This window comes from Macrotis lagotis, chromosome 1, assembly GCF_037893015.1.
Source record: "Macrotis lagotis isolate mMagLag1 chromosome 1, bilby.v1.9.chrom.fasta, whole genome shotgun sequence".
NCBI lineage: Eukaryota > Metazoa > Chordata > Mammalia > Peramelemorphia > Peramelidae > Macrotis > Macrotis lagotis.
Window position 1 is genome coordinate 35,136,063 of NC_133658.1, and position 27,214 is coordinate 35,163,276.

The window sequence follows — 27,214 nt, forward strand, 5'->3', positions numbered from 1 at the left end:
GAGCCCCAGATCTTGGGTCCTCCATCACCAAGTACCTGCTGGACCTCTGAATTCAGCACATCCAGAGCACAATATGTCCCCCCCACCCCAGCCCTGCTCTCTCTCCAGCTTTCCTCTCTCTTCACTCATACTCCTTCCAAAGTCTGAGTTGTTGTCAAGGCCCATGGCATCCCTCCCCTGTGACGTCGTCATGGCTCCTGGACAGTAGGGACTTGGGGGCTCGGGCTGCTCCTCTTTCTGCTCCTCCATGGCTCCTCCTGTAGAGCGCCCTGCACCCCCCTCCCCCTCAGTATCAGTCTGACTCTGCGCCTGTGCCTGTTCAGGGCCTGGCCTGCCTTCTGGAGGAGTCATTCTTTTTGACCTCCTTGGCTCACATTTGCTTCCAGCAGCCTCCTCCTGTTTCAGCCTTCAGGCCGGGCTTTCCCTTGGAGGTGATCATGGACTGTGTGTGTGTCTTGCCTGCTACTTTGTGGTGGGCTTGGTTTCCCGACTAGACCAGGAACTTCTCAAGGGCAAGACTGTCTTTGCCTTTCTTTGTATCCCTTGTGCTAAGAAGCAGCATTTCATCAGTTCCATGACTGACCAGGATGACTCCTTAAGGTCTGGCAGATAGGGCTTGGTGACCAAGCGGAGGGGGAAGATGTAACCTGTCTAAACAGCCTTGTGGAGCGACTGGGTCAGTCTTGTTTGGACTCTTGGTGGGTGGCAGAGCTGGTATGTGTGAGGAAGCTGGCTTGGCATCCGGGGGGTTCTAGCAGCCCGGGCTGCCATTTGGGAGCCAGGAGCCAGGTTTGTAGCCCTCCAGTATCAGTGAATGGAAGCATAATGATTCCTTCTGTGATGTGCAGATAGCACCTGTTTTCCTGCTCTCTGTCTCTTCTATGGCCATTGAGCTACTTGGGAATTGTTTTTTTGTAAAGGAAGGGGAGGAACAAGTATGCATGAGCAGCATTATTTTTGAAAGAAATGAATGAGCAATTTTCAGGAGACAGTGATTAGAAGTTTGGGTTGTTTTTTGGGGGGGTGTCTCTCCTTTTTGATTTCTTCTCAATAGTGAAGGAGGCTAACTGGAACCCCTCACAGAGTTAAACTGTTGGTCCCAACCCCACTGCTGCTAACTTGACTTTTATTCTTCAGATATTCAGGTCTTGATGGGGAGCCTGGTGTATTTAAGGCAGGGCATTGAGAACTCGCCTTATGTTCACCTGCTTGATGCCAACCAGTGGGCGGACATCTGTGACATCTTCACCCGGGATGCCTGCGCTCTCTTGGGACTGTCAGTGGAGTCACCTCTCAGTGTTAGGTATGGCGGAGGCCTTCTTCATCCTTTACAGGTCAAGCTAAAAACCATGCCAGGTGATGGGGCCTGGTGAATGTTCTACCTGCCACACTATGTGGTTGGTCAGAGTGGCTGCTCCCTCACTCCAGCACCCCAATTGCTTTCATAATGACAGATTCAAGGCTTCTAATGCTGGTGAGCGGGCATTGATGTTTGCAGAGGAATTAATTCCTCAGGGTGGCAAGTCTGCATCACATGTGGGTCTTGTGAAGGGCCCTGGGTTTGAATTCCAACTGCCTTTTTATACTATCCTTGTGACACAGTAAGTTAGTCCTCTTCTCCTGATAGGTTTTTCCTCTCATTTTACAAATGAGGGGGCTTTGAAATAGTTGGGTTCTGGGGCTACTTGCTGGTCTTATAATATTTGAATTTTAGTTTCCTTTGAAATCTGGCCTGTGTCTTTGCTAGATAGCATGATCTCCTCCAGTAGGCAGGCCAGGCCCTGACCAGACACAGGTGCAGAGTCGGACTGATGCTAGGTGGGGGGTGCTGGAGGGGGAGCCATGGAGGAGCAGAAATTATAGAAAATGAAGGTGGTGTGACAAGATCGTGGTTGAGTGGAAAAATCAGTCCAGAACCCACTGTGAAGTTGTCCCAGCTAGGATGACAAAAGATCAAACTCCTTAAAAACACCAGTTCTCTCGTCCAGTCTTTATGTTTAGGCCAGGGATGTCAAGCTCCAGTAGGAGCAGGGCCACCAGCCCTTACTATGTAGGGTCACCCATCAACTTGGTGTGAAGTGAAACATTAGATAGGTTTTGTTGTCTTTTTGTTTTTCTAGACATTTCCCACTTCCATTTGAGTCTGGCTTGAGCAGCATGTCTGACCCCTCTGCTCTTCCATTAAAAATGGAACTAGTTGAGAACCAACAGACAGTGATGGGGGGCTTGGAGTCCTCCAGACCTTGTCCTGTGCAGACCTAGCCAGGCTGGACATCAAGGGGTCTGGTGGCTAGTGATAGTGGGGACCCCAGGTGCAGCCTAGTGAGGGGGTGAGCAAGTGGGACAGAGGCCCTCTGCTTTCCTGAACAGAAAGGCTGGGCTGGAGGGGAGCGCCTGCAGTGGGACCTTGGCTGGAGGGAGCTGGGAGGGGGACTTTGGGTCCTGCTTTTCAGTTAGCAGCAGCCCCCTTGTTTAAATCCAGATTGGTTTGGTTCAGCATGAAGGTCAGCAGGATTTTGCATTTCCTCAGGTTTCCTCAGTATTTGGATTAATGTCTGAATCGGCTCTGAAATTGTTCTCTCCTTGCCAGTTTCTCAGCAGGCTGCGTGGCCCTGCCGGCTCTGATTAACATCAAGGCGGTGATCGAGCAGAGGCAGTGTACGGGGGTCTGGAACCAGAAGGACGAGCTGCCTGTGAGTTGAGGGTTGGAGGTGGTGCGTTCCCTTCTGCCGAAGCCCACGACGGCCATGCTGAGTGCTGCCATCTGTGGCAGCTTCACAGAGCAGCAGGATGGAGAGGAGGAATCTGGTGGCATCTGAAAGCTCCCCTGCATCCTCTCCTGGGATTGGGATGGTGGAAGGCAGACAGACCCGGGATCAAACACAGGGCCTTAGCAGCCTCACAGTCCCCTCCATAGGATGAGGAACAAGTGGCAAAGTGATCCCAGGGTGCCGAGGAGGGGAGTGGCACCAAGCTCCCTTCCTTGGGAAAGCATCTTCTGGGCCCACCCTGGCTCCAGGAGCCTCCAGGCAGTCTAGATTTTGGCTTGGATTTGCCAACCTCCAGGGTCTTTATGACTGATAGAATTAGGCTTTTATAATTGGGACTGACTGAAAGAGCTGGTGGCCTTGGGGCTTTTCCAGGATTTCTGTGGTATATTTGAATTATAAGTATGGCTTATTTTACACTCATCCAATGAAGGATAACAGGGGTTCATATCCTCAGCCCAGCCCTGCAGACACATTTGTCCAGGGTCAGGCTTAGGCTCCTCATTTGACCTCTCTGTAGCCTCTGATGCTGCTGACCACCAGCTGCTCCTCCTATGAATCCCCTCTCCCCTCCTCTTCCCTCCCACCTCCAAGCTGTTTCTGCGCCATGGACCCCTCTGGGCCTTAACTTTCCCCATGCCAGTGCAGTTCATCTGACCACATTTCCCCATATCCTTGAAGCTCCGCTGTCCTCCCATTGTCTTTCTCCCTTCTGGCTCCTTACACTTCTTCACCCCAGCTTCAGCCACACAGCCTCTTGCTGGACTTCTCACTCCACCTTCGTTGCCCCCCAACTCTTGCTTTGCCTGTACTGTCTGGCCCCTTCCTTGCATTGCCTCAGTTTCTCAGGTCCCTTAGAAGGACACCCCACCTGGACGTGCCCTGGCTGCTCAGGCCTCCTCTTGTTTGTATCTTTTATGTACCAAGGGATTCCCATTTGTCTGGGCTCTCCTTAAGGTTAGGGACCATAGGTTGGCATTCCCCTGTGCCCTGGCCTTAGCACAGAGATCCTGGCACAGGGAGAAGGAATGGTACCAACTTATTACCTTACTGTGGTTGGCATCATCCAAATGGTTCATGGTATATGGAGATAGGAGAAGAACTCAAGATTGGGTCTTCACAAATCTGGCCTTGAAGCCCAGTTCCATCACCCCCTGCTTGTAGGGCTGTTTCCTCATCTCTTTAGGCCTCAGTTTCCTCCTCTATAACTTTTGAGAATCCTATGCTCCAGCCTGGCTTTCATTATTTTGACAGTTGTTCTTTGGCTTTTGCGCTTTATCTAGAGGCTCTTCTAGTGGGAGTTAGCCTCCCTAACTGCAGCAGTGTCCCACCTTTCTGGGGCCCACTTCAGAACCAAGAAGGCTTTACCAGCTTGGAAGTAGAAGAGGCCTTTGAGAGGGTCCAGAGTCTGGATCCTGAACTCCCGGAGGCTTCGACTGCCCCTTTGAAACTGTGACCCAGGCTTTCCCATTGGGGGCCTGTTAGAAGCAGCAGCTGAGGAGGGGAGGAAGAGCTTGTGAAAAAGGCAGGCACCCATCGGCACCCATCTGTTAGAGAAGAGCTCAAAACGATGGAAAGGGAGCCCTGAGCCATTGTTGTTTTGGTGTAGGTGGCCCAGTGAAATGATCTTCGAGATCCTGAATATTGGACAGTGGAGAGAGCGGAATTGCCCCCCCCCCCCCCCCTTAGGTTTCTTTATCATGGCCATTGACTTGACTCCAAATCCTTGTAGGTCGGCAACAAAAGCTACCTGACAGTAGCTATGAAGGTAATTTAGACTCCCAGGAAACCTTGTGGCAGAAGCTGAGTGTTGGAAGGTCACATGGAGATAACTGCATCAAATAGGCAGTCAACCTCAGCCCTCTGCTTAGCTATTCATTCATTCATTAATCAGCTCATTTATCTTTCTATCTGCTATTTTTGTTTTTAAAAACAGATTGAAGTGGACCTTGGTAAAAAGTGCTGGTATCATTCTATCTTCGCTTGTCCCATTCTTCGTCAGCAAACAACAGATAATAATCCACCTATGAAGTTGGTCTGTGGCCATATTATCTCAAGAGATGCGCTAAATAAAATGTTTAATGGTAGCAAGTAAGTGTCATGACATTTTTAGCCCTTTGTTTTCTAAAAATGCTTTTAGAACTTGGAATATTTGGGGTATTTGGTGGCCACAAAGGAGAAGAATGGAAGTTAGTGTCCCCCTTAGTATGGCTCAGCTTAAATGTAATCAGTCATGTGGCCCTTTGCATAGAGGGCCAGGTTTGGAGTCCAGGCCCTGGGTTCAAATCTCCCCCCCCCCCCCCCCCCCCCAATCGCTTGACTGCAGGACCCTGAGCCAGGTCATCAACCTCTCTGTGTCCATAAGCAACTCTCTAGGTATGTAGAGTCACAGAAAGGCTCCTGACCTGTCTCCAGTGGAGGCAGTTCCCATATTGGGTGCTCACTTAGAATGATCTGCCTTCTTCTCCCCAAAGGACAAAACCAAATGGACTCCTTGACCACATGTTTGCATTTGTAATGTTTATTTGTATGAGATAGAAGCGGTCAGATCTCACAGAGGCCAGGAGTAACTCTCTTTGATGAGCTCACTGACCTGGACAGAACAGGTCCACTGTTCACACACATACCTCAACTCTGTCAGTGCGCAGTGTTTTCTCAATGAAATGTGTCCTAGACCCATTTTTACCATGTCAGGTGAGCTAGGCCAAGGGTCCCTCTACCCACCCTTTCCCAAACCCTGGAACAAAGGAGTCTCAGCCCAGCCTCCTTCACTGTTTCTCTTCCATAGTTCTTGAATGGGAATGCCCTTAGAATTCTCACCTTTGGGAGTCATCTGATTGTTTTGTTCTTTTCAATTGATATTTTATTTTATTTTTTCAATTATATATTGTGAAAGTTTTTCAACATTCATCCATGTGCATATACCTATTTTTAAGTTACATAATTTCCTTCCTCCCACCCTTCCCATCCCCTTCTCCTTAATGGTGAACAGTCTGGTGAAAATTGTACATACATATCTGTGTTTAACATGTTTACAGATTAGTCATTTTCTGTATGAGGAATTAGGATTAAGGGAAAAGAAAGAAAGCTATGGGATAGGAAGGAAAAACGAGAAATTTTTAAAAAGTGAATGTAGTGTTCTTTCAGATTCTATAGGGTCTTTTTTGTTTGCTTTGTTTTGTTTTTCTTTCTCTGGATGTGGATAGCATTGTCTATAGCAGGTCTCTTAGGGTTATCCTAGATCTCTGAACTTCTGAGAGGAGCTGCATCCATTAAGGTTGATCAACCCCCAATATTATTTTTTTAGTTTTGTTCTTTTAAAAAAATAAATCCCTAATTTATGATTTCTCCTAGTGGGGGTGGAGTGGTATAGTGTATGGTGGGGCCAGGCCCCCCTCCCCAAGCTAGATTGCATCTATTTCTTTTGGGAGTCTATGTGGCTTAGTGGTTAGAGGTTGTCTTTCTGAGCCTAGCCTTGCCTCTCACACATATTGGGTGTTTGACCTCAGGCAAGAAGCTTGGACTCTTGGCTCCTTAGCCTGGGCTGGGCTGAGAGGGCAGAGATTGCCAGCATACATAATGGAAGGTTGGCAGAGGCTCTTGAATCCTATGGTTGTGAGTAGTGCAGAGAAGGGACAAGGAAGCTGCTTCCTGGACTTCAGATGTTTTCCAGTGCCCTTTGTCTTTTCTTTGTCTCTAGATTAAAATGTCCTTACTGTCCGATGGAACAAAGTCCAGGAGATGCCAAACAGATCTTTTTCTGAAGAGATCACTTCAAATGCCGCTTGTCAGTGACCCTTGGATTGCCGGTGCATTTCCGAGGACTAGCCAGCACTTGCTGCATTTGCCGCCACAGACCATGGACTCCTGGGTCTCCTGAAGCAGTCGCTTCAGACCTTTGGTCAGCAATGGAGTGTGTTCACCCGGCGGCAAGTGCTCCTGATTTTATCTTACCGTAGGGCTTTATTATACTCTTGATCTTCATTTTTGATCAAGGAAATACACCAGCAGTTGTCATTCAATGCCGGTTTTTGTACTGAATTATATGGTGATTTTTTTTTTTTTTACTTTTTAAGAGTAGAAACAAGAATCACCCTCCCCCATATGTTGACTATTATCCTGCTTTTATTCTGTCATCCTCTTCTTGATGATTTTCATCCTTGAAGAATGTTTGTGAAAAAGTTTCATTTCATGTTATGTGTACATAATTAAAAATACTTCAGAAAAAGTTTGATAAATTGAATAGTGGTTATAAAACTAATTTGTATTTTTTGCTTAACGGAGAAAAGCTGTGATATATTCTGCTTTCCAGTGTTTCCCTCTGCACCTTCTTCTTGCAGCTCTCCTCGCAGTCAGACACACAGACATCTGTCCATCTGTTTTTCTAGGGTCCTGTCTCCAGGGCTGAGGGCAAGGTGTCTTCCTGAAGGGATGGGCTGCTTTGGGCGGTCAAGGGCCTCTCGTGCCAAGGCTTGGAACTCTTGGCCTTTCAGTGCATTGTTGTTTGTGACAAGACGCCAGTGCCAGGCTGCGGAATCCTCTCTCCTGTCTCTCTCCAGTCATAGGCTGCAGTTGTACAATGGCATTGTATGTCCTTTAAACTAGAAACTAGCTAACTCCAATCGGTAACTCGGAGTAAGTTTGTTTATTGCCGTTTGTATCTTAGCTGTCATCTGTGCTCATGTTCTCATCAACATAGGATGTTGTCTCATTGACTATGAATCTGCGCTCGGCTCCTGAGGCAGATTAGTCCCTTTTTTCTCATAAGCTTTCCTTATTGAATGGATGCACTCTCCCAAAGTTTGCCACCTGGCGGCATGTAAAGGTGACTGTAAAAAATCTTTCTTTGTCTTGTGAACTGTAGAGAAGAGCTCTTTGGAGAAAAAACCCTGGCTTCACTGACTTGGTGAAGAATGGTCAGAAGAATGCCATTGGGAAATCTACATTTTTGAAACCCTGTTTCATTGGACTTACAACTGGACACCAATGTAAAAACTTCCTAAGGAGTGAAGAAGAAGGAGGAGGAGGAGAAGAAGGACAGCAGACAAGGAGGAGTTTGAGATTTCAGTACATAATCTCCAAGGATGACTTGGCTATTAAAAACCGGGTGGGCCGGGGCAGTCTGAGATACCTAGCAGGTGAGCTGGGAGGGAGTTATCTGGGCAGCATCTGGGCTTTTTCTGGTGGTGATGTTTGGCATGAAGGACTGGACGACTAGGGGAGAGAGAATGCCAACCCATTCTGTTTGAACTTCACCTGAGGCTCAGTGATGAAATACGAGACCCTCTTTGACTGGTTGAGCAAGTTTTCAGGGTCTTTGATTTACTTGGTTTGGAGAAGATCTGGAAATAAGAGGGTTTGCTTCTTTTGCCCTAAATCTGTGCCTGTTTTGAATTCTGCTCAACCCCCCCCCCCCCCCAGCCCCAAGTCACTTGGTGACCAGCGAGTGTGGGCCTGCTCATGGCCAAGGTGGGAAAGAAGCAGTTTCAAGAGATTCTTGTCATTAGGCTACCTGTCAAGTCTCTGCTTTTCCCCTCAAATTTAGCTGCAAAAATTTTCCCTTAACACCTTTGCCAAGCTAAACTTGGTTTTGTTCTGATCATATCCTCTTCTCTGAACTTCCTATGCCTATAGGATACTTAGAATTTATGGGAAACCTTGAAAAAGGTTGTCAGGGCTTGGTAGGCCAGACATTTCTGAGAGCAGACACGTGATGTTTGCACGACCATAAGCCATAGACTTGCTACAAATTTTATTTATCCCATTACTAGAAATTTTGTTAGATTTGTAGCTCATTAAGAGTGTATAGAGAACATAACTAAAGTTTTTGGATTTGACTTTTCATTCCCCTAGGGAAGTGAAAGGACCTTAGAATACGAAGTTAAATTTGATTCAGTTTCAAAACCATTTTGTCTGAAGACATGCTTTATAAAGCACAGGATGTGTTGTTAATTCACTTGAGACTAGATGCTTTGGAGATGAGTATTTGAAGAGACTCGTGGCTGAGCTTTTGTCAATGGTAACCAAAGAAGATGAAGACCTTCTGATTCTGGGATTATTTCACCATCATAGGAGCTGGCTTGTCCTCAGGGCAGCCACTGTCCACATCCATGGGGTCCAGAAGAGGGCTGGGAGTGTGCAGACAAGCCTTGGGCCTGCCCCCCCCCCCCACCTGTCGGATGCTAATGGGACAGTCGGGGTTTTTTACAGGGTTAACAACAAACCACAGGAATAGAGTGTGATGTCAAAGCTGCTTCCAAATGATTTCTCCAAGTTTTGAGTTTGAAAAGGTTTCTTGTGAGTCCTGGCCACTGGTCATTCACAGACATGGGCCACACCACTATGCCAAGCTGATTGAGACCTTACTCTCCAGGGGGGCCGGCCCTTGGCCAGACTTGCTCTCTTTCCAGTACAGTTTTCAAGTGGTTTTGGTTGTCTCTACCGTTTTCACTTGTATGCAATCCTTTTGAGATGCCATTGTTTTTGCTTTTAAATATGAAAGATTTGTCACATATAAATGAACGGGTATTGGTGCTTCTTGGGACACAAGAACCACCTCACATTCATAGGGTGTGTGAGTATATAAGTGTGTGAGTATTTAATTGAAAATATGATGCTAGAGAAACACAGCCTCTGTTGTGCTTACGTAGGGCAGCACTACAGGAACGCTACCATCCTCTCCACAGCGGCCTGTGGGAAGGATGACCCCCTTCCTCCCAAAGCCAGCCCCGCATGCTTCTGCTTGGGCCTTGTGTTCCCATTTCCTCGTTTCTTCAATATCTGAGCTTGAAGGGATCGTTTTCTCAACCAGGAGAGTTTGCTTGGCCTCTTGGGACAATCTTCTGGTACAAGTCATTTGGAGAAGCAGACAGCCAGTCAGCAGACTCGGACTATCTTCAAAGAGGGACTGGGACTGGGGGGGTTATGGGTGTAGTTTGCTTACTTCATCAATAGGATGGAAACCAGATCACTTGGATCACTCACAAAGGCAGTCTCTGTGACCACCCTGATGGCCAGCCATCTCCAGGAGAGGCTGGGGAGCTGCCTTGAGGCTGTGTTCAAATAATACATTCATGTTTACCTTAAGCAGGTACAAGATTCATGAAACCTTGGTATTGAATTGTAAACAGATACCAAAAATCGGTAGAATGACACATGTAGTTTAATAGTAGATGAGTCATCTGCTTGGCAGCGTGCATTTTACAGCTGTTGTTCTTCCTTCAAAACCTGGGGAAGAGATCAGAGTTTTGTTTCCAGAACATTCTCTCGGTTCCAACCCCTCCATTTTCAGCTTCGGTGATCATATCATTTATTTTCTCCCAGAAGAAAATGAAAAAGGAGAAGATAGTTGGCTTAGCAACATTCTTTTGTTAGCTCTATCTTGTAGTTAGTGGGAATAAAGCCTCTGCTTCTACAATTTCTCTTTCCCAACAAGCCAGGTATGGAGTTTCCTAGGATGTCGTAGTGCCTAATCCTCTTGTGGGGAGAGGGTGTGATGAGTGTGAGAAACTGGGTGGATGTGTTGTGGGGGGAGTGGGGTGTGTGTGTGGATTGGAAATTGAGCAGGAAGGTCCTCCAGATTGAGGTCTGTTGGGAGGGCCAGGACTTGAGTGGATGATTTCCTCAGGATTGCAAACAGCATGCGTGTGTGGTATTTCTCCCTCCCCCCCACCCTTAGGTTTTCTTATTTAAACCTATGTTGAAAGCAGTGTCATCCAATCATTCTGTTCATATGGCTCAGGACTGTATTTCTTTTGCTTTTGTGCTGTAGGGTTCGATAGTATTTCTATAATTATGTAACAAAAATAGTGTTGCACTGTAATGTATGAAATAGAGCTATATGTATGAAATTTGATCCGTTTTTTAAAAATATATGTATCTTTGCAAAGGCACAATAAAACTGCATCTTAGAGACTATAGGCAATAACGCTAACAATAAACATTATTTAACACATGAATTGTGAAATATTCTCTGTCCATTTGATGGGGGGATCTTGCATATTTAAGTGACTTCAGGGATTCCATTTAAACCTAATTAAATGTATTTATAAATTTCACTGTCTCATATACATATATATAGTATGTATATATACACACACACTATTAGAGAAACAAATTGCAAAAAGTGCTTTGAGTTTAAATGTAAAACATTGTTTCTTGTTGATGGATGGGTATGTACTTAAAAAAATTAAATGCCTTCACATTTCTGAGTTGTTCAGTGGACTAGACCTATATTTATGCAGAAAATGAGTATAGAGGAGGGAGCCTGGAGATTTTGGTAATGTCTTTGGAAGCAAAGATTCCTTGGATGCACAGGAGTCTCCTTTTCTTCCCTGACAACTTATGTATGATTTATCCTAAAAGCTTTTGTTGTTGCCATTTTTCCATGTTCTGATGGCATCTAAAGCTCAGAGAAGATAAAGTGGCTGGAAATAGACTCTTCTCAGGTTGTCTTCCCTACTTGCTCCCTTTATCATTTTCAGGGCCTATGGTTCGTTTCTGATACTCCCCTACCTTGGGTTCTAGGGAGCATATGGAGTTAAGTGTGGAAGGCCCCTTCCTAAACTGTCTCCTTTCCATAAACCAGTGGAGTTAGGGACTTTTTTTTTATTTTAAGGTAATAGGGTTAAGTGGCTTGCCCAAGGCCACACAACTAGGTAATTATTAAGTGTCTGAAGTTGGATTTGAACTCGGTACTCCTGACTCCAGGGCCAGTGCTCTATCCACTGTGCCAAGTTAGGGACTTTTTAAAGACCTCAGACACAAGGTGCTCTATTTCTCCCCTTGATCCTGTTCATTCTCATCCTGCCTCCCTCATTTTCACAGCTGTTAATCTCCCACATATCTGTTGAACTATAATGATTGTTTGGAAAATTTCTTTGTGTTTTCTGATAAAGGGATTTTCTTCTGGTTTTTGTCCAAAATGTCCCTAACAGTAAAATTTCCATTCCTTTTAATGATGACCAATGCTCTAATTTTGGTCTCCTTGCATATTTTCAGAGAGAGATAGACATAAAGATATTAAATCTTTTGAGTTTATTATCATTTACTAGAAAATTTTGCTGATTTTTTTTTTTTGTATTTGTGTAGTGCTCCTTTACCAAGTTGAATTTGGGGCTAGAAATCTGCTTTGTAGTCTTAAGATGGTTTTTGGTTAGTTTGCGGATATGTATTCTTTCATTTCCTGCTGTTGTTCAGACTTCTGAAATGGGGACAAAGAAATAATATAATGCCCCTATTGTCAAGTAGCTTATAACCTACAGTGATAAGGTTATAAAGGCTTTAGAATACAAAAGAAATTCATAAATACAAAAGAATACCTAACAGTTTCTGGTAGACATAGTAAATACTTGATTCATTGAGATGATGTGTACAAAAAGTGCTTATAAAATCATATAAGGGAGAGGTCACTTCCATATTAAATGATCAGAGAAATCCTTATGGAAAGAAAGTTGCATCTGCATGTCTCCAGGTATCCAAAATAGCTGATATTCAGCATCCTAAAACATTGGAATTTTGATTGTCATAACAAATCAGCTAAATCCCAGATTGTTGAAGTATTGTACATTGCGCATTCTTTCCCTAGCCAATGAATTGACATTCTTGTAAAAAACAAATCTAGAAGATTATATATTATTTTTTATCTAGAGAGGAGTAAAAGGGAAGGGCAGGTCACATTTTCCCCAGTTAAAGAAGTTGACAAAGGTGTTTTCATCATATTAACCCGCAAACAAATATTACTGTAACATTAGCATCTCAGTGTAGGGTTCAGCATGAACAAAAACAAGCCAACCATCATAAAGATCGTAGCTGGCAGAGAATGAAGGAGAAATTCTATAAGTAGCTTGATGACATTCTAACTAAATCAACTTGATATTTGTATGCTGATGACTGCAGTGGTGGGCTAATCTGTATGAAAAACCTGGTTTGGGATCAAGGGAAAAAATAGTAACCTAGATTGTAGACTACTCTGAAACCTGTACCTGTACATCATGAAAATTTTCTTCAGAAGACATTTGGAAAATCCCAAAAATCAAGAGCAAAGAAGAAAAGATGAAATTCACTGCAATGACAGAAAATAACTTAAAGCTAATGTAAAAATCAAAATAAAGGCTAGACGTATGATAAAAAGTAAAATGGTAGCAATCCCACATAACCTATTGAAAGTCTCAACTAAAATGGGAAGAAAATTAAAGATACTAGTCCTGCAGTTTTTTTCAGAAATGTTACTGATTCAGGACATTTCAAAACTAGAAAACCCAAAGAACTTAGAAATCTTATCCAACATTTTTATTTCCTTAATAAGAAAATCATTAAGTGTTGTTTTGGGTATGAGCTCATTTGCAAAAGGAATGATGGAGTACTGTGAGAATAGTATCCTCTTGTAAAATAATGAAAGTAGTTGAGGGGAAATGATTTGAGGAAGTTTGTTTTGTGGCACATTTGAGCCACATGATCCTAAGATGAAATTAAAAATTAAAATTAAAAAGAAACAAATAAGATGTTAACAAACAAATCAAGTGGTGTTGATGAAGTGAACTTTAGTCATACAATTTTACTGTAAGTATTGAAAAGAATTAAAAGTAAATGCTAATAAGCAGAAGTGAGACGAGGGTACTAGTCAAGGTATGTAAAGTGGACTACTCAGTTAATGTGTAGGAGAGTGAAAAGAACAGACTTTAAATTTTTAAATTTTGTCTTATAAACACACTTTAATATGTGCATGTGTTGTTTAGTGTTTTAGTGTTGTTTAGTCTTTTTCAGTCCCATATGACTCTTCCACATTTTTCTTCTTGGCAGAAATACTCAATGGTTTGCTATTTTTTTTCCAAGTCCAGTCACTAGGCAATTAAATGTCTGAAGCCAAATTTGAACTCGGGTTTTCCTGACTCCAGGTGCTCTATCCACTGTGCCACCTATCTCCAGCTCATTTTACAGATAAGGAACCTGAGGCAAACAGGGTCACATAGCTTAGTAAATGTTTGAAGCCAGATTTAAACTCAGGAAGATGAGTATGATTCCAGACTTGGCACCCTATTCATGGTGCCAACCTGGCTCTTATCTCCTCCCTCCATGCCTTTAACCCAGGCAGTCTCTGCCTCTTCAAACCCTGATCTTCAAAAGTAAGTTCTTTGCTTACCTCTTAAACTTCTGCTAATATTCCCTCTCCCTTCAAATAATTTATATTTTATTTTACTTGTCTGTGAGTCAGTGTTTTGAAGTGGATAGAGAGCAGGAAGATAAGTCTTGCTTCTGATATGATTGCTATATGACCATGATAATAAGGAATTGGCTATCTGCATTAGTGGAGGGAGTTTGCACATAGAGAGTTCATGTGTGAAATTTGATTTAGTGCATATTTGTGATGTACCAGGACCCAAACAAATAATTATGTATTTATGTGTTGCATCTCCCCAACCCCAATACAACTGAAGCTCCTTAAGAGCAAGTATTGTCTATTTTTATCTTAAGTGTCTCTGAAAGCTTGTTAGATGAGCTTAGATGCATAGTCACATAAGCTGCCTGAAATGTGTAACCAATATATAATCATACTCTTTTGGGGATGCAGTTGTAGAACAAAAGCGTAGACCCAAGAGGCTCTCTGACAACATGGTATTTCCCATGCATAGGTTCACATCGCACCAGATTCTCTGATAACTGCAGCAGAAGAAAGAATACTCTTCAAAGGAGTAAAAGGTCATCTGTTCACTTCAAGACCCTGTGACATCACTGAAGATGCTCCACAAAGAGACCAAGTGGACATTTATCCAGATGCTCCTGTTTTCAGAGAATAGTACATTAACTGCAATATCCTTCAATGAAATCCGGTCGTGTAAAAGAGACCATTTAATCAATTACCTCTGATAAAGAAAGTGGACTTTACAATAAAAACAAAATCCTCATTGCTCATGTTGAATATGCAATTCTGGAACCAATCCATTGAGTTTCTTCATCAGTATATATTTCACAGACTTGGCAGGGACCAGCTGGTTGGAACTGGCCAACTGACTTCTGAAAGAAATTCCCATCTGTATAACATTCTAATAAGTTATCTAGCTCTCTGCTTTGAAGACCTCCAATGATGGGAGAAAACCATTATTTTCTTAGAGAACCACCTTTCTGCAGTTCCAGATTCTTTTCCTTCTCTTACCCATTGAGGAGGCAAGAAATACAATATTCATTAAAAATACCAAGTCATGTAAAGCAGATTTCTGTATTAGTATCCCCTCGCTACACCCCCCCCCCCCCCAATATGCATCAATTTATAGTATTTTTCATCATGATCCTTTGGTAATGTGGTAGATCTTTATGTTGAGTTAGTTGGTCTTTCACAGTTGATTATTGTTACAATATTACTAATACTACATAAAATTGTTCACCTGGTTCTGCTCACTTTCATATATGTCAGTTTTATATAAATCTAAGTATTTCTGAAAACCATCCTCCATCATTTCTTACAGGACAATAGTATTCCATTGCAATTACATACCAGGGGCAGCTAGGTGGCGCAGTGGATAGAGTACTGGCCCTGGAGTCAGGAGTACCTGAGTTCAAATTTGACCTCAGACATTTAATAATTACCTAGCTGTGTGGCCTTGGGCAAGCCACTTAACCCCATTTGCCTTGCAAAAACCCCCAAAAAACAAAACAAAACAATCACATACCACAATTTGTTTGGCCATTTCTTAATTGATGGATATCCCCTTAATTTTCCAGGTTTTTGCCAAATATTTTTGCACATATGGGCCCTTTCCTTTTTTCTTTGATCTCTTTGGGTTAACTTATTTAATATATTTTACAGATGGGGCTTTCTTTTGGAAGTCAGTTGGCCAGTTCCAACTTTTGTCACTCCTGAATCACTCTCTCTTTTGGTCATGAATTCTTTTTTTTTCCCAAATTTATTTTCTCATTTTGTACAAATGTTTTTTACATTAATAAAATATTCTTGTTTACAAGTAAACAAAATACCCCTCCTCCTCCGTGAATATAGATAGACTTGCTTGGGCGAAAAAAGTAAAGGGGAGAGAAAAAAATTAAAATAAAAAAATAATAGTAATAATTGTAGGTATGGCCAGGTGGCGCAATGGACGAAGCACCAATGGATGGAGCCACGAGCACCCAAGTCCATATCCAGCCTCGTAAACCCAACAATCACCCAGCCATGTGACATGCAAGCCACCCGATCCCCATTGCCCTGCAAAAACCAAAAAAAGAAAAAGAAAAAAAGACCCAAAATAAAATAGTAATAATAGTAGGGGTGGCTGGGTGGCAGACAGAGCATTGGCCCTTGAGCCAGGAGCACCTGGGTCCAAATCCGGCCCCAGACACCCAAAGATCACCCTGCTATGTGGCCCCAGGCAGGCCATTCAGCCCTACTTGCCCTGCACCCTCCCCCAAATAATCATAACAAAAAATGTGCTTGAGTCTTTGTTCCAACACCAACAACTCTGTCATGGGTGGATCGCATTCTTTATGATAAGTCCATCACAAAAGTTATTTCCTTATTTTTCCACCATTGCCATTGCTGATCGCAACTCCCTCCTTCCTTATTTCTCCACTACCATGTACTCTATTTTCTCTCTCCTTTCACTATGACTCTGCTGTAGGGTTGCTGAGTGGCACAGCAGACAGATCCCTGGTCCTGGGGCCAAGAAGCCCTGAGCCCCCATACCACCCCTTAGGCCCAGAATCCACCTGGCCCTGTGGTCCTGGGCAGACCTTCCATTCCCAGCCCCTTGCAAGAAGTAAGAAAGAAAATGTGTTATATCTGACCACACTGCCCCCATGGTGCATCCTCTCCTCCTTTATTCACATCCCCACCCCTTCCCCCTGCTCCCCCCCTCCTTCTTACTCCAAATGTCTATACCCCATTAAGTATATTTGCTGTTTTCTCTCCTAGCCATCTCTGATGAGAGCAAAGTTTCCCTCATTCCCCCTTGCCTCCCCCCTTCCATATCATTGCAATAGCTCATTGTAATAAAAAAAAATCTTATGTGAAATATATTGGACTATTCCCCCTCTCCTTTTTCTTTCTCCCATTCCATTTCCCTTTTTTTCCTATTGACTCCATTTTTACACCATATTTTATCTTCAAATTCAGCTTTCTCCTGTGCTTCAACTATAAAAGCTCTCTCTACCTGCTTTATTAACTGAGAAGATTCATATGAGTGTTATCAGTGTCATTTTTCTATGCAGGAATACATTCAGTTCATCCTCATTAAGTCCCTCATATTTTCCCCCTCTCCTCCAATCTCCATGCTTCACCTGAGTCCTGTATCTGAAGATCAAACCTTCTGTTCAGCTCTGGCCATTCCAAAAGGAACATTTGAAATTACCCTGGTTCATTGAAAGTCCATCTTTTTCCCTGGAAGAGGACAATCAGCCTTGCTGGGTAGTTCATTCTTGGCTGCATTCTAAGCTCTCTTGCCTTCCGGTATATTGTATTTCAGGCCCTACGAGCTTCCAATGTAGCTACTGCTAAGTCCTGTGTGATCCTGACTGCAGCTCCACGATATTTGAACTGTGTCCTTCTGGCTGCTTGTAATATTTTCTCTTTGACTTGGGAGTTCTGAAATTTGGCTATAATATTCCTAGGGGTTGGTTTTTTGGGATCTCTTTCTCGGGGGGATCGGTGGATTCTCTCCATTTCTATTTTGCCCTCTGCTTCTAGAATATCAGGGCAATTTTCCTGTAGTAATTCTTTGAAAATGATGTCAAGGCTCTTTTCCTGATCATGACTTTCAGGTATTCCAATAATTTTTAAATTATCTTTCCTAAGTCTGTTTTCCATATCAGTTGTTTTTTCAATGAGATATTTCACATTTTCTTCTAATTTTTCATTTTTTTGGTTTTGAAGTATTGATTCCTGATTTCTGTTAAATTCATCAATCTCCCTGAATTCTATTCTTTGTCTGAAGGATTTGTTCTCCTCAGAGAGTTTTCTTATCTCTTTTTCCATCTGGCCAATTTTGCTTTTTAAAGCATTCTTCTCCTCCATAACTTTTTTGAACTGTTTTCTCCATTTGACCTAAGCTGGTTTTTAGCATGCTATTTTCTTCAGCATTTTTTTGGATTTCTTTGACTAAGCTGCTGACTTCATTTTCATGTATTTCCTGCATCTCTCTCCTTTCTTTTCCCAGTTTTTCTTCCAACTCCCTCATTTGATTTTCAAAGTCTTTTTTGAGCTCTTTCATAGCCTGTGCCCAATTTCTGTTTTTCTTGGAGTCTTTAGATGCAGGAGATTGTTCTTCCTCATCTTCAGACTGAGTATTTTGGTCCTTCTTGGGCTCATTTGCAAAATATTTCTCAATAGTTTTCTTTTTGTTTCTCTGCTTGCTCATTTTCCCAGCCTGGGCCTGGTTTGGGGTGTTTCTTGAGCTTTTGGGACACTCCCACATGGGTCTCAGTGTGTGCGGCTCTGTCCTCCCTCCTGGCCTGTGAATGACCATAAGCGCCCCCCTCTGCCAAGGGGCTGAGGTGGGGGGGCTGCTGTTCTATGGGGGGGCCCTAGACTGCCATCAGGATCTGAATGTGGTCAGAGCCCCAGAGTCCTGTTCCAGGGGCAGAGGAGAGAGCTCGGCAGTCTCTCTCTCTTCACTCCCCTCCCTCAGTTCAATGTAGTGGATAAAGCACTGGCCTTGGAGTCAGGAGTACCTGAGTTCACATCTGGACTCAGACACATAATAATTACCTAGCTGTGTGGCCTTGGGCAAGCCACTTAATCCCCATTGCTTTGCAAAAACTTAGAGAGAGAGAGAGAGAGAGAAACTGAAATTAGAAAAGACCTATTTTAATAGTCCAAGTTGTGGTCACGTAGGTCTGAATTATGATAGTGATTGTATGAGTGAAGTGCCTAAACTATTTACATACCACCTCCTTATTCTAGACCAGTTTTGTGCAAGACTTTCTGTAAATTCCAAAATAGGATACAATTAAAATAGTAGAGGGCTTGCTCTGGTAATGCTTCTTGGAGTCATTTTGTCTGTCTTGTTCTATGACCAACCATCATAAATGAGTTTTTTGTCTTTTATCCTACTTCTGAACAAAGTCATTTTAGGTAATATAGTATGGCTTATTTACATGTAGAAGCCAAGTTGGTTCTTCCACATAATCAACTCCAGAAATTTTTTTTTAATTTAACACTTTATAGCTGAAAAAAAAATAATAGCATCAATTTTCAATGATGCTTGTCCAATCACCCAGTAGAATCTTTCCTTGTAATAAGGAAGTGCTCTTCCTTGATGTATTCTCCATTCACCATTTAGATAAGCAAAAACAGTCAATACATTGATTGGTCCCAACAGATAACATCAGTCTTCTCATCTAATATTACCTAATGATGGAGAGAAGCGATAGTTTAACAAAGTAGCCATTGGTGCTTGTATTTATCAGTTCATATTTCTTTCCATGTTTCTTTAAATGGTTTAAGTCAACATGTCAACATTCTCTTAGTTCTGTTCAATTCATTCTGCACTGGTTCTTCATAAAAGTCCATCCAAGTTCTCTTTATTTCTTTTCATTTTAAAATTCCCTTTATTAGAAGCCTAACTTTAAACAAATGTTTCAATATACAAAGATAGTTTTGCATATGAAATTGTTAAATTGTAATACTTGATTTCTTACCTGCATATTAAATTTACTCTGGTAACTAAATTACTCAATTTGGGTCCCTTTCTGAATTTTTTCCTGAACTTTTATTGATACTTTCTTCATTGATACTTTTCTTTTCATTTTTGCATTTCTGTCACTGCCCAGCAACTCCCTCTTACAAATAGATGCTCTGAATTTTTCATAGTTATCATTTCACATTCAACATTGTAGAACACTTACATGCCATTGTTTATTTCTCGAAAAGAATACATCTTGTTTCCAGTTCTTTACTACCAGAAAAACTTTCAGACCATCTCTATTCTCCCCTTTGATTCTTCTGAAATAGTTCTGTTCCATCACCCAGCATCACCAGAACACTATCAATTGGGTTTTTTAAAATGGTAATTCTGCATAGCAAACACGTAGGATCCTCTCTTTCTCCCCCTCCAAAGTGTCACTTATTTTCCCAAATGTCAACTAATATCTTCTCCTCAAGTTCCACCATGAGCAATTTAATTGCTGTCTACAATGCTTGTCCAAGATAAAGATGTAATGATATCCAAAAGGTGAATGGGCTGATGCATGGAGCAGATTAGGTACATGATGTATAGAAACAATGAGCAGAGGAACCTAGTGTTCAATAAGCCTAAGCAGACCAGTAATTAGGATAATAATACACTATTTGACAAAAGCTGGAAGGAAAAATTAAAAAAAAACACTCTGGCAGAGACTAGGCATAGATCAGCATCTCAGACTGTATACCAAGATCAACTCAAACTGGATACATAATTTAGACACAAAGGATGACATCATGAGCAAATTAATGGAACATGGACAAAATTATCTGCCAGATCCACGGATGATAAAGAGAAGAATTCATGACCAATAACTTCCGAGAGAAAGAACCCACAAAGGGACCCAGTGAGGCAGTTCTCCTACTCAAGGTAACCAGGAAAAGAGCAGAAAGGCTCTGCTCCCCAGGATTGGAGAGGCAGCCCGCCGGAGGGGTGGCCCGCCAGAGCCAAAGAACCTCAGCCTCCCGGAGGCAGCCCCAGGGTGCTGGGAGTCTCAGCTCACAGCAACAGGGGAGTCTCCTGAGCTGCACCCTGGGGAGCACCAAGCACAAAGTGGGGGAACAGTGGGGGACCTCTGCCAGAGTGAGCACGTGGAGCCCAGCCCTCAGGGCACACAAAGAGCAGCAAGGCCACCCCAGCCCAGATCTGGAAACAGAAGCAGACTGAGCCAGTAAGCAGGAGCCTCCAGGGCATGAGCCCATTGAGCTGAGGGAGAGGAGTGAAGAGAGACTGCCTAGCTCTCTCCTCTGCCCCTGGAACAGGACTCTGGGGCTATATTCATCAGGGAAATAGGTCTATAATTTTCTTTCTCTGTTTTAACTCTTCCTGGTTTAGGTAACAGTACCATATTGGTTTCATAGAAAGAGTTAGAGAGAGTTCCATCTTTCCCTATTTTTCCAAAGAGTTTATATAGGATTGGAACCAATTGTTCCTTAAATGTTTGGTAGAATTCACTTGTGAATCCATCAGGCCCTGGAGATTTTTTTCTTAGGGAGTTCAGTAATGGCTTGTTGAATTTCTTTTTCTGAGATAGTGTTGTTTATGTATTTAATCTCTTCTTCATTTAACCTGGGCAACTTATATTTTTGTAAATATTCATCCATTTCACTTAGATTATCAAATTTATTGGCATAGAGTTGGGCAAAATAATTTTGAATTATTACTTTAATTTCATCCTCATTGGTGGTGAATTCACCTTTTTCATTTATGATACTAGCAATTTGGTTTTCTTCTTTCTTTTTTTAAATCAAATTGACCAGTAGTTTATCAATTTTATTGGTTTTTTCATAATACCAACTTTTGGTTTTATTTATTAATTCAATAGTTTTTTTCTTTCAATTTTATTAATTTATCCTTTAATTTTTAGAATTTCTAATGTGGTATTTGATTGGGGATTTTTGATTTGTTCTTTCTCTAATTTTTTTAGTTGCATGTTTAGTTCATTGATTTCCTCTTTCTCCAATTTATTCATATAAGTATTTAGAGCTATAATATATCCCCTGAGTATTGCTTTGAACGAATCCCGTAGGTTTTGGTATGTTGTTTCATTATTATCATTATCTAGGATAAAATGGTTAATTTTTTCTATAATTTGTTTTTTGGTCCACTCATTTTTTAAAAATGAGGTTATTCAGTTTCCAATTTGCTCTGGGTCTATATCTCCTTGGCCCAGTATTGCATATGACTTGGATTGCATTGTGGTCTGAGAAAGATGTATTCACTATTTCTGCCTTTCTGCAGTTGATCATTAGGTTTTTTATTTCCTTGTACATGGTCAATTTTTGGATAAGTTCCATGTACTGCAGAGAAAAAGGTATATTCCTTTCTATCCCCATTCAGTTTCTTCCATAAGTCTACCATATCTAATTTTTCTAACAATCTATTTACCTCCCTAATTTCTTTCTTGTTTGTTTTATGATTTGATTTATCTAGATCTGATAGCGAGAGGTTGAGGTCTCCCACTAGTAGAGTTTGGCTGTCTATGTTGTCATGTAGTTCTTTCAGCTTCTCCTCTAATAATTTGGGTGCTGACCCACTGAGTGCATATATATTCGGTATTGAAATGACTTTATTGTCTATGGTAACTTTTTGGAGGATAAAGTTTCCTTCCTCATCTCTTTTAACGCTATTTATTTTTTGCTGCTTCTTTGTCTGAGATAAGGATTGCTACCCCTGCTTTTTTTTTTACTTCAGCTGAAGCAAAATATATTTTGCTCCAACCTTTTACCTTTACTCTATATGTATCTCTCTGCTTCAAATGAGTTTCTTATAAGCAGCATATTGTAGGATTCTGGTTTTTAATCCACTCTGCTATTTGCTTATGTTTTAAGGGAGAGTTCATCCCATTCACATTCAAGGTTATGACTACTAATTCTTTATTGCCCTTTGTGCTATCATCCCTCTGTTTGTATTCCCCCCCCTTTCCCCCTTTTATCTATATTCCCCAGTATTTTGTTTTTGAATACCATCCCCTTCAGTGTGTTTGCCCTCCTATATCACACCCTCCCCTTTCTTTCCCCTTTCCCTTTTTCCCTTTTCCCTTCCCTTCCTTTTGTTATTTCCCCTTATTTCCCCCACTCCCCTTCCCATTCTCCATCCCCCTCCCCTTTTCCCCTTTTAGTCCTCATATTTTTAGATGTTTTATAAGTTAACTGAGTATGTGTAGGTTGACTTTAAGCCCAGTCTGATGAGAAGATGATTCAGGTGTTTCTCATCAGCTCCCTTCTTCCCCTCTATTACCATAGGTTTTTTGTACCTCTTAGTGTAATGAGATTTGTCCCATTCAATCCCCTCCCTCCTCCCACCTCTTTCCTGTCCCCCCTTTTAGGGAGGTAGTGTAATTTTTTAGATCATTCTATCTAGGTCATAGAAAATTCTGAGTGTCTGTCCCTTCTAGTTCAGTATATTATATTGAATAGAGTCAAAAATTCCTGAGAGTTATTAGAGTCTTTCTCCCAAGTGGGGTTAAAGCCAGTTACATACCATTAGATAGCAGTCTCATGGATAGGTCATGGATGTCCATCATTTCTGGCTAGGTATATTCTCTCTGTTAGAGTTACATTTCTCAGGATTTATGAGAGTCTCTTCCCCCCACTCATGCTGGGATATAGCCAGTTTCAACTTACTGGATTGCATTTTTTTCCTTTTACTGCCCCCCCCTTTTTTTTTTACCTTTTCATGTGTCTCTTGAACCTCCTGTTTGATGTCCAAATTTTCTGTTTAGCTCTGGTCTTTTCATGAGAAATTTTTGGAATTCTTCCATTTCGTTAAATGTCCATCTTTTTCCCTGGAAGAGAAGGCTCAGCTTTGCAGGAAAGTAGATTCTTGGCTGTATTCCAAGCTCCCATGCTCTTTGAAATATCTCGTTCCAGGCCCTTCGATCCCTTAAAGTTGATACAGCCAGGTCCTGCGTGATCCTTCCTGTGACTCCTTGATATTTAAATTGTTTCTTTCTGGATGCTTGCAGGATTTTCTCTTTTATATGATAGTTCTGGAGTTTGGCCACAACATTCCTTGGTGTTTTCATTTTAGGATCTTTTTCTGGTGGGGATCGATGTACTCTTTCAATAACTACTTTGCCCTCCAATTCCATGATGTCAGGGCAGTTTTCCATCACTAAATCCTGTAATATTAAGTCCAGGCTTTTTTTCTCTTCAATGTTTTCAGGAAGTCCTATAATTTTCAGCTTGCCCCTCCTTGATCTATTCTCGAGGTCAGTGGTTTTGTTGATGAGGTATTTTACATTTGCTTCTATTTTTTTCTATTTTTTGATTTTGTTTAACTGACTCTTGCTGTCTCATGGAATCATTAGTTTCTGTAGACTCCATTCTTTTTTTGGGGGAGGAGTTTTCTTCATTAACCTTTTGCAACTCCTTTTCCAAATGGTCAATTCTACTTTTGAAAGAGCTTTCCATTTGACCAATTGAGGTTTTGAGAGAATTAATTTCTTTTTGCATTTGCTCATTTGAGGATCTGATTTATTCTCCTTTTGTGTTTGTCCAATTGTACTTTCTAAGGTTTTGTTTTCTTGTTGCAAGGTACTAATTGTCTCTCCCAAAATTTTAAGCTCCTTCCTTATTTCTTCAAGGAAGTCTTTCTGTGCTGGAGACCAGATTGTATTCTCCTCAGATGTTCCAAGTCTCTCTGGGTTAGGGTCTTTCCCTTCCAGGAATTTTTCTATGGATCCACCTTTCCACTGACCCTTCTTCATTATGCTAAGACCTTGCCTTGGGGGGGGGGCTGTTTCACCTGGGCTTGGGATCGTCAAAGGGTTTACTGAGTGCAGTTTCTCTGGCTGGCCAGTAGGAGGTGCTGGTTTCTTTCTCTGGAGTGTCTGTGACCTTGGTTGAGAGGCCTTCTCCCTTTGCTTGAGGGAAGGAATTGGAGCTATTGAATTCTTTTGTCTTCAATCAATGGTGGGCTTTACCCTAGCCTGAGGTCATTCCTCAGCTGGCCTGGTTCTTTTGCTCACACACCTGGGCCTGAGGAAGAAGTAGTTTGCAATTGTTTGTTCTGGAGGAGGCTTCAGTGCAATGGAGGTGTGGATTCAGAGTTTCTCAGACCTGAGGAGCCCAGGGATGGCGTCTGCAGCTCTCCTGCACCAGACCTCTCCCCTCAGCCCCTTCCCCAAGCTCCAGAGGGACAGCACCAACACCAGTGCCTCTGCTTTCCCACAGACCCAAGCCCCCTTGGTACAGCCCTACCACTGATCCAGCAGGTCCAGCTCTCGGGACCTCAGACTCCCAGTTCCAATTCAGCTATTAATCTGGCTGATCTCGGGCTGCTCCTCCCTTGGAGCCCAGAATCACCCACCGGTACTCAGCCAAGGCTGCTGCGGGAGACAAATCCTGGCTTTTCTTTTTGGGTTTCCTGGTTCAGATTTCTTTTAAGAGGTTTGTTTCATGTGATAGATGGGGAAGAGATCAGGAGACTTTAGAACTGTGCCTGTCTTCTCTCCACCATCTTGGCCGGAAGTCCCTTCTTGACTCTTTTATGTGAAATATCTTAGCCCCTTCTTCTCCTTTCTCTTCCAATACTTTCCTTTATCACCCATTGACTCCATCTTTTTACTATATTATACCATTATATTCAGCTCCTTCCTGTGCCTTGTCTACATATGCTCCTTCTAACAGCTCTTATAAATGGGAATGTTCATATGAGTTATCAATATCTTCTTCCCATGCAGAATACAAAGTTCAATATCATTAAGTTCCTCATAGTTAGTCCTTCTTGTCCACCCCCTCTATGCTTCACCAGAGTCCTATTCTTGGAGATCAAACTTTCTGTTCAGCTCTGGCCATTCCAACAGGAACATTTGAAATTCCCCTGGTTCATTGAAAGTCCATCTTTTTCCCTGGAAGAGGATGTTCAGTTTTTTGGGGTAGTTGATTCACAGTTGCATTCCAAGTTCTTTTGCCTTCTGGAATATTATATTCCAAGACCTATGAGCTTTTAATGTAGTTGCTGCTAAGTTCTGTGTGAACCTGACTGCAGCTCCATGATAATTGAATTGTGTTCTTCTGGCTGCTTGTAATATTTTCTCTTTGACTTGGGAGTTTTGAAACTTGGCTATAATATTCCTGGAGGTTGTTTTTTGGGATCTCTTTCTTGGGGAGATTGCGGATTCTCTCCATTTCTATTTTGCCCTCTGCTTGTAGGATATCAGGGCAATTTTCCTGTAGTAATTCTTTGAAAATGATGTCAAGGCTCTTTTCCTGATCATGACTTTCAGGTATTCCAATAATTTTTATATTATCTTTCCTAAATCTGTTTTCCATATCAGTTGTTTTTTCAATGAGATGTTTCACATTTTCTTCTAATTTTTCATTCTTTTGGTTTTGAAGTATTGTGTATTGATTTCTCATAAAATCAGCAGCCTCCCTCAGTTCTAGTCTATATCTGAAGGATTTGTTTCCCTCAGAGAGCTTTCTTATCTCCTTTTCCATCTCAATAATTCTGCTTTTTATTTTTATTTTTTCAATGGAAAATCATTTTCCAATTTTATTTTCTTATATTAGTGAACTTTAAAGTAATGACCTCATTGTATTTCAAGTGTAAATCACATAAACATTGTGTAGCATGTGGCAAAAAATAATTAAATAGGAAATTCTCTGGCCATCAATGCCAGTGGTTTTATATTTCAGGTCATAAATATAACCAAATGTACAATACAACACAAACATGATGATAAGAAGCACTCCTCACAATTAACAAATTTTAGATAATATGATTAAAAAATATTAAACTGCATTTAGTGCAACATTCTATTATATCATACATCATATACCTTGCTTTGGAAACTTACTGCATTACAGTATATACAGGCAGGATACAGCAATGTTTAAATGAAAAGTGAAAGGGAAAATGTGGAACAGAAAATTTTTACATCTCTGTATGCATCTATTTGTATTGTTCATTGAATTAGATTTATTATATAATCTGCTGTGCCATATTGGCTATCTTGCATAACACCTTGAAGTACTTTTATTTTTCCCCCAGCAATGGTCTACTTCAGACATAGGGTGGAAAGATCGTGATAAAAACAGCAGAACCTTGAAGCTTCATCGGTTGCTTCCCAAATATCATTTGTATATAGAGCTTAGGTTTCTATAGTGTCCAAAACTTCAACAGCCACACTCTTGAGCAGTTTGGGCTTGTGCATGACAAGGTGATCTGAGCTGTCTTAAGGCAGCATCTCCATATTGAATACCTGAGCCCATACTTTCTGGATCCAGTTCACCTGATTTTATTGAGTATTTTTCTTGCACATTGAACAAAAAAAAGGCTTCTTCTACATTCTCCCCTGTTAGTGCACTAGTTTCCAAAAACATAGGCTCATTTTCCTGGGCAAACCTGGAAGCTTCTAAGAAAGTAACTTCACGATCTGCATCCAGATCTTTTTTGTTCCCACAGAGTATTATGACAATATTTTGACTTGCTAGCATTCTTGCATCTGTCAACCAATTAGTAAGTGTATTATAGGTTTCTTGGCTGGTAATGTTGTAAACTAATAGATCAACTGCTGCACCTCTATAGTAACTTCTTGTCACAGACCTGAATCGTTCTTGTCCTGCTGTATCCCATATCTGTAATTTTACATATTTACCACCTACATTTATTATCTTTGAACCAAACTCCACACCTATGGTGTGATTTGAATCATCTTTGAATTTTTTTTTCTATAAACTGATGAAGTAAGCATGATTTGCCAGTTCCTGCATTTCCGATTACCAGGAACTTAAATAAAAAATCGTAGGTCTCAGACATTGCTGTCTGCGACAT

The 27,214-nt window shown here is 41.7% G+C and overlaps 1 protein-coding gene and 1 pseudogene across 2 annotated transcripts in view; one reads left to right on the plus strand and one right to left on the minus strand.

Annotated features, from left to right (window-relative positions):
* The window catches only part of RMND5A (required for meiotic nuclear division 5 homolog A), a 62,548-nt gene extending 47,639 nt beyond the window's left edge, over nucleotides 1-14,909 (plus strand). Inside the window, exons 6-9 of one of the 2 annotated variants that reach the window (XM_074196999.1) lie at nucleotides 1,138-1,303; nucleotides 2,591-2,693; nucleotides 4,705-4,859; nucleotides 14,399-14,909. In XM_074196999.1, coding sequence (XP_074053100.1) covers nucleotides 1,138-1,303; nucleotides 2,591-2,693; nucleotides 4,705-4,859; nucleotides 14,399-14,423 — 449 coding nt within the window. In that variant the 3' untranslated portion in view covers nucleotides 14,424-14,909. Of the gene's footprint in view, nucleotides 1-1,137; nucleotides 1,304-2,590; nucleotides 2,694-4,704; nucleotides 4,860-6,468; nucleotides 8,530-14,398 lie in introns of those variants that run through there. The other variant, XM_074196988.1, reaches the window with a different exon arrangement.
* An 11,444-nt stretch (nucleotides 14,910-26,353) lies between these two features.
* Nucleotides 26,354-27,214, minus strand: LOC141513032 (ras-related protein Rab-4A pseudogene; annotated as a pseudogene).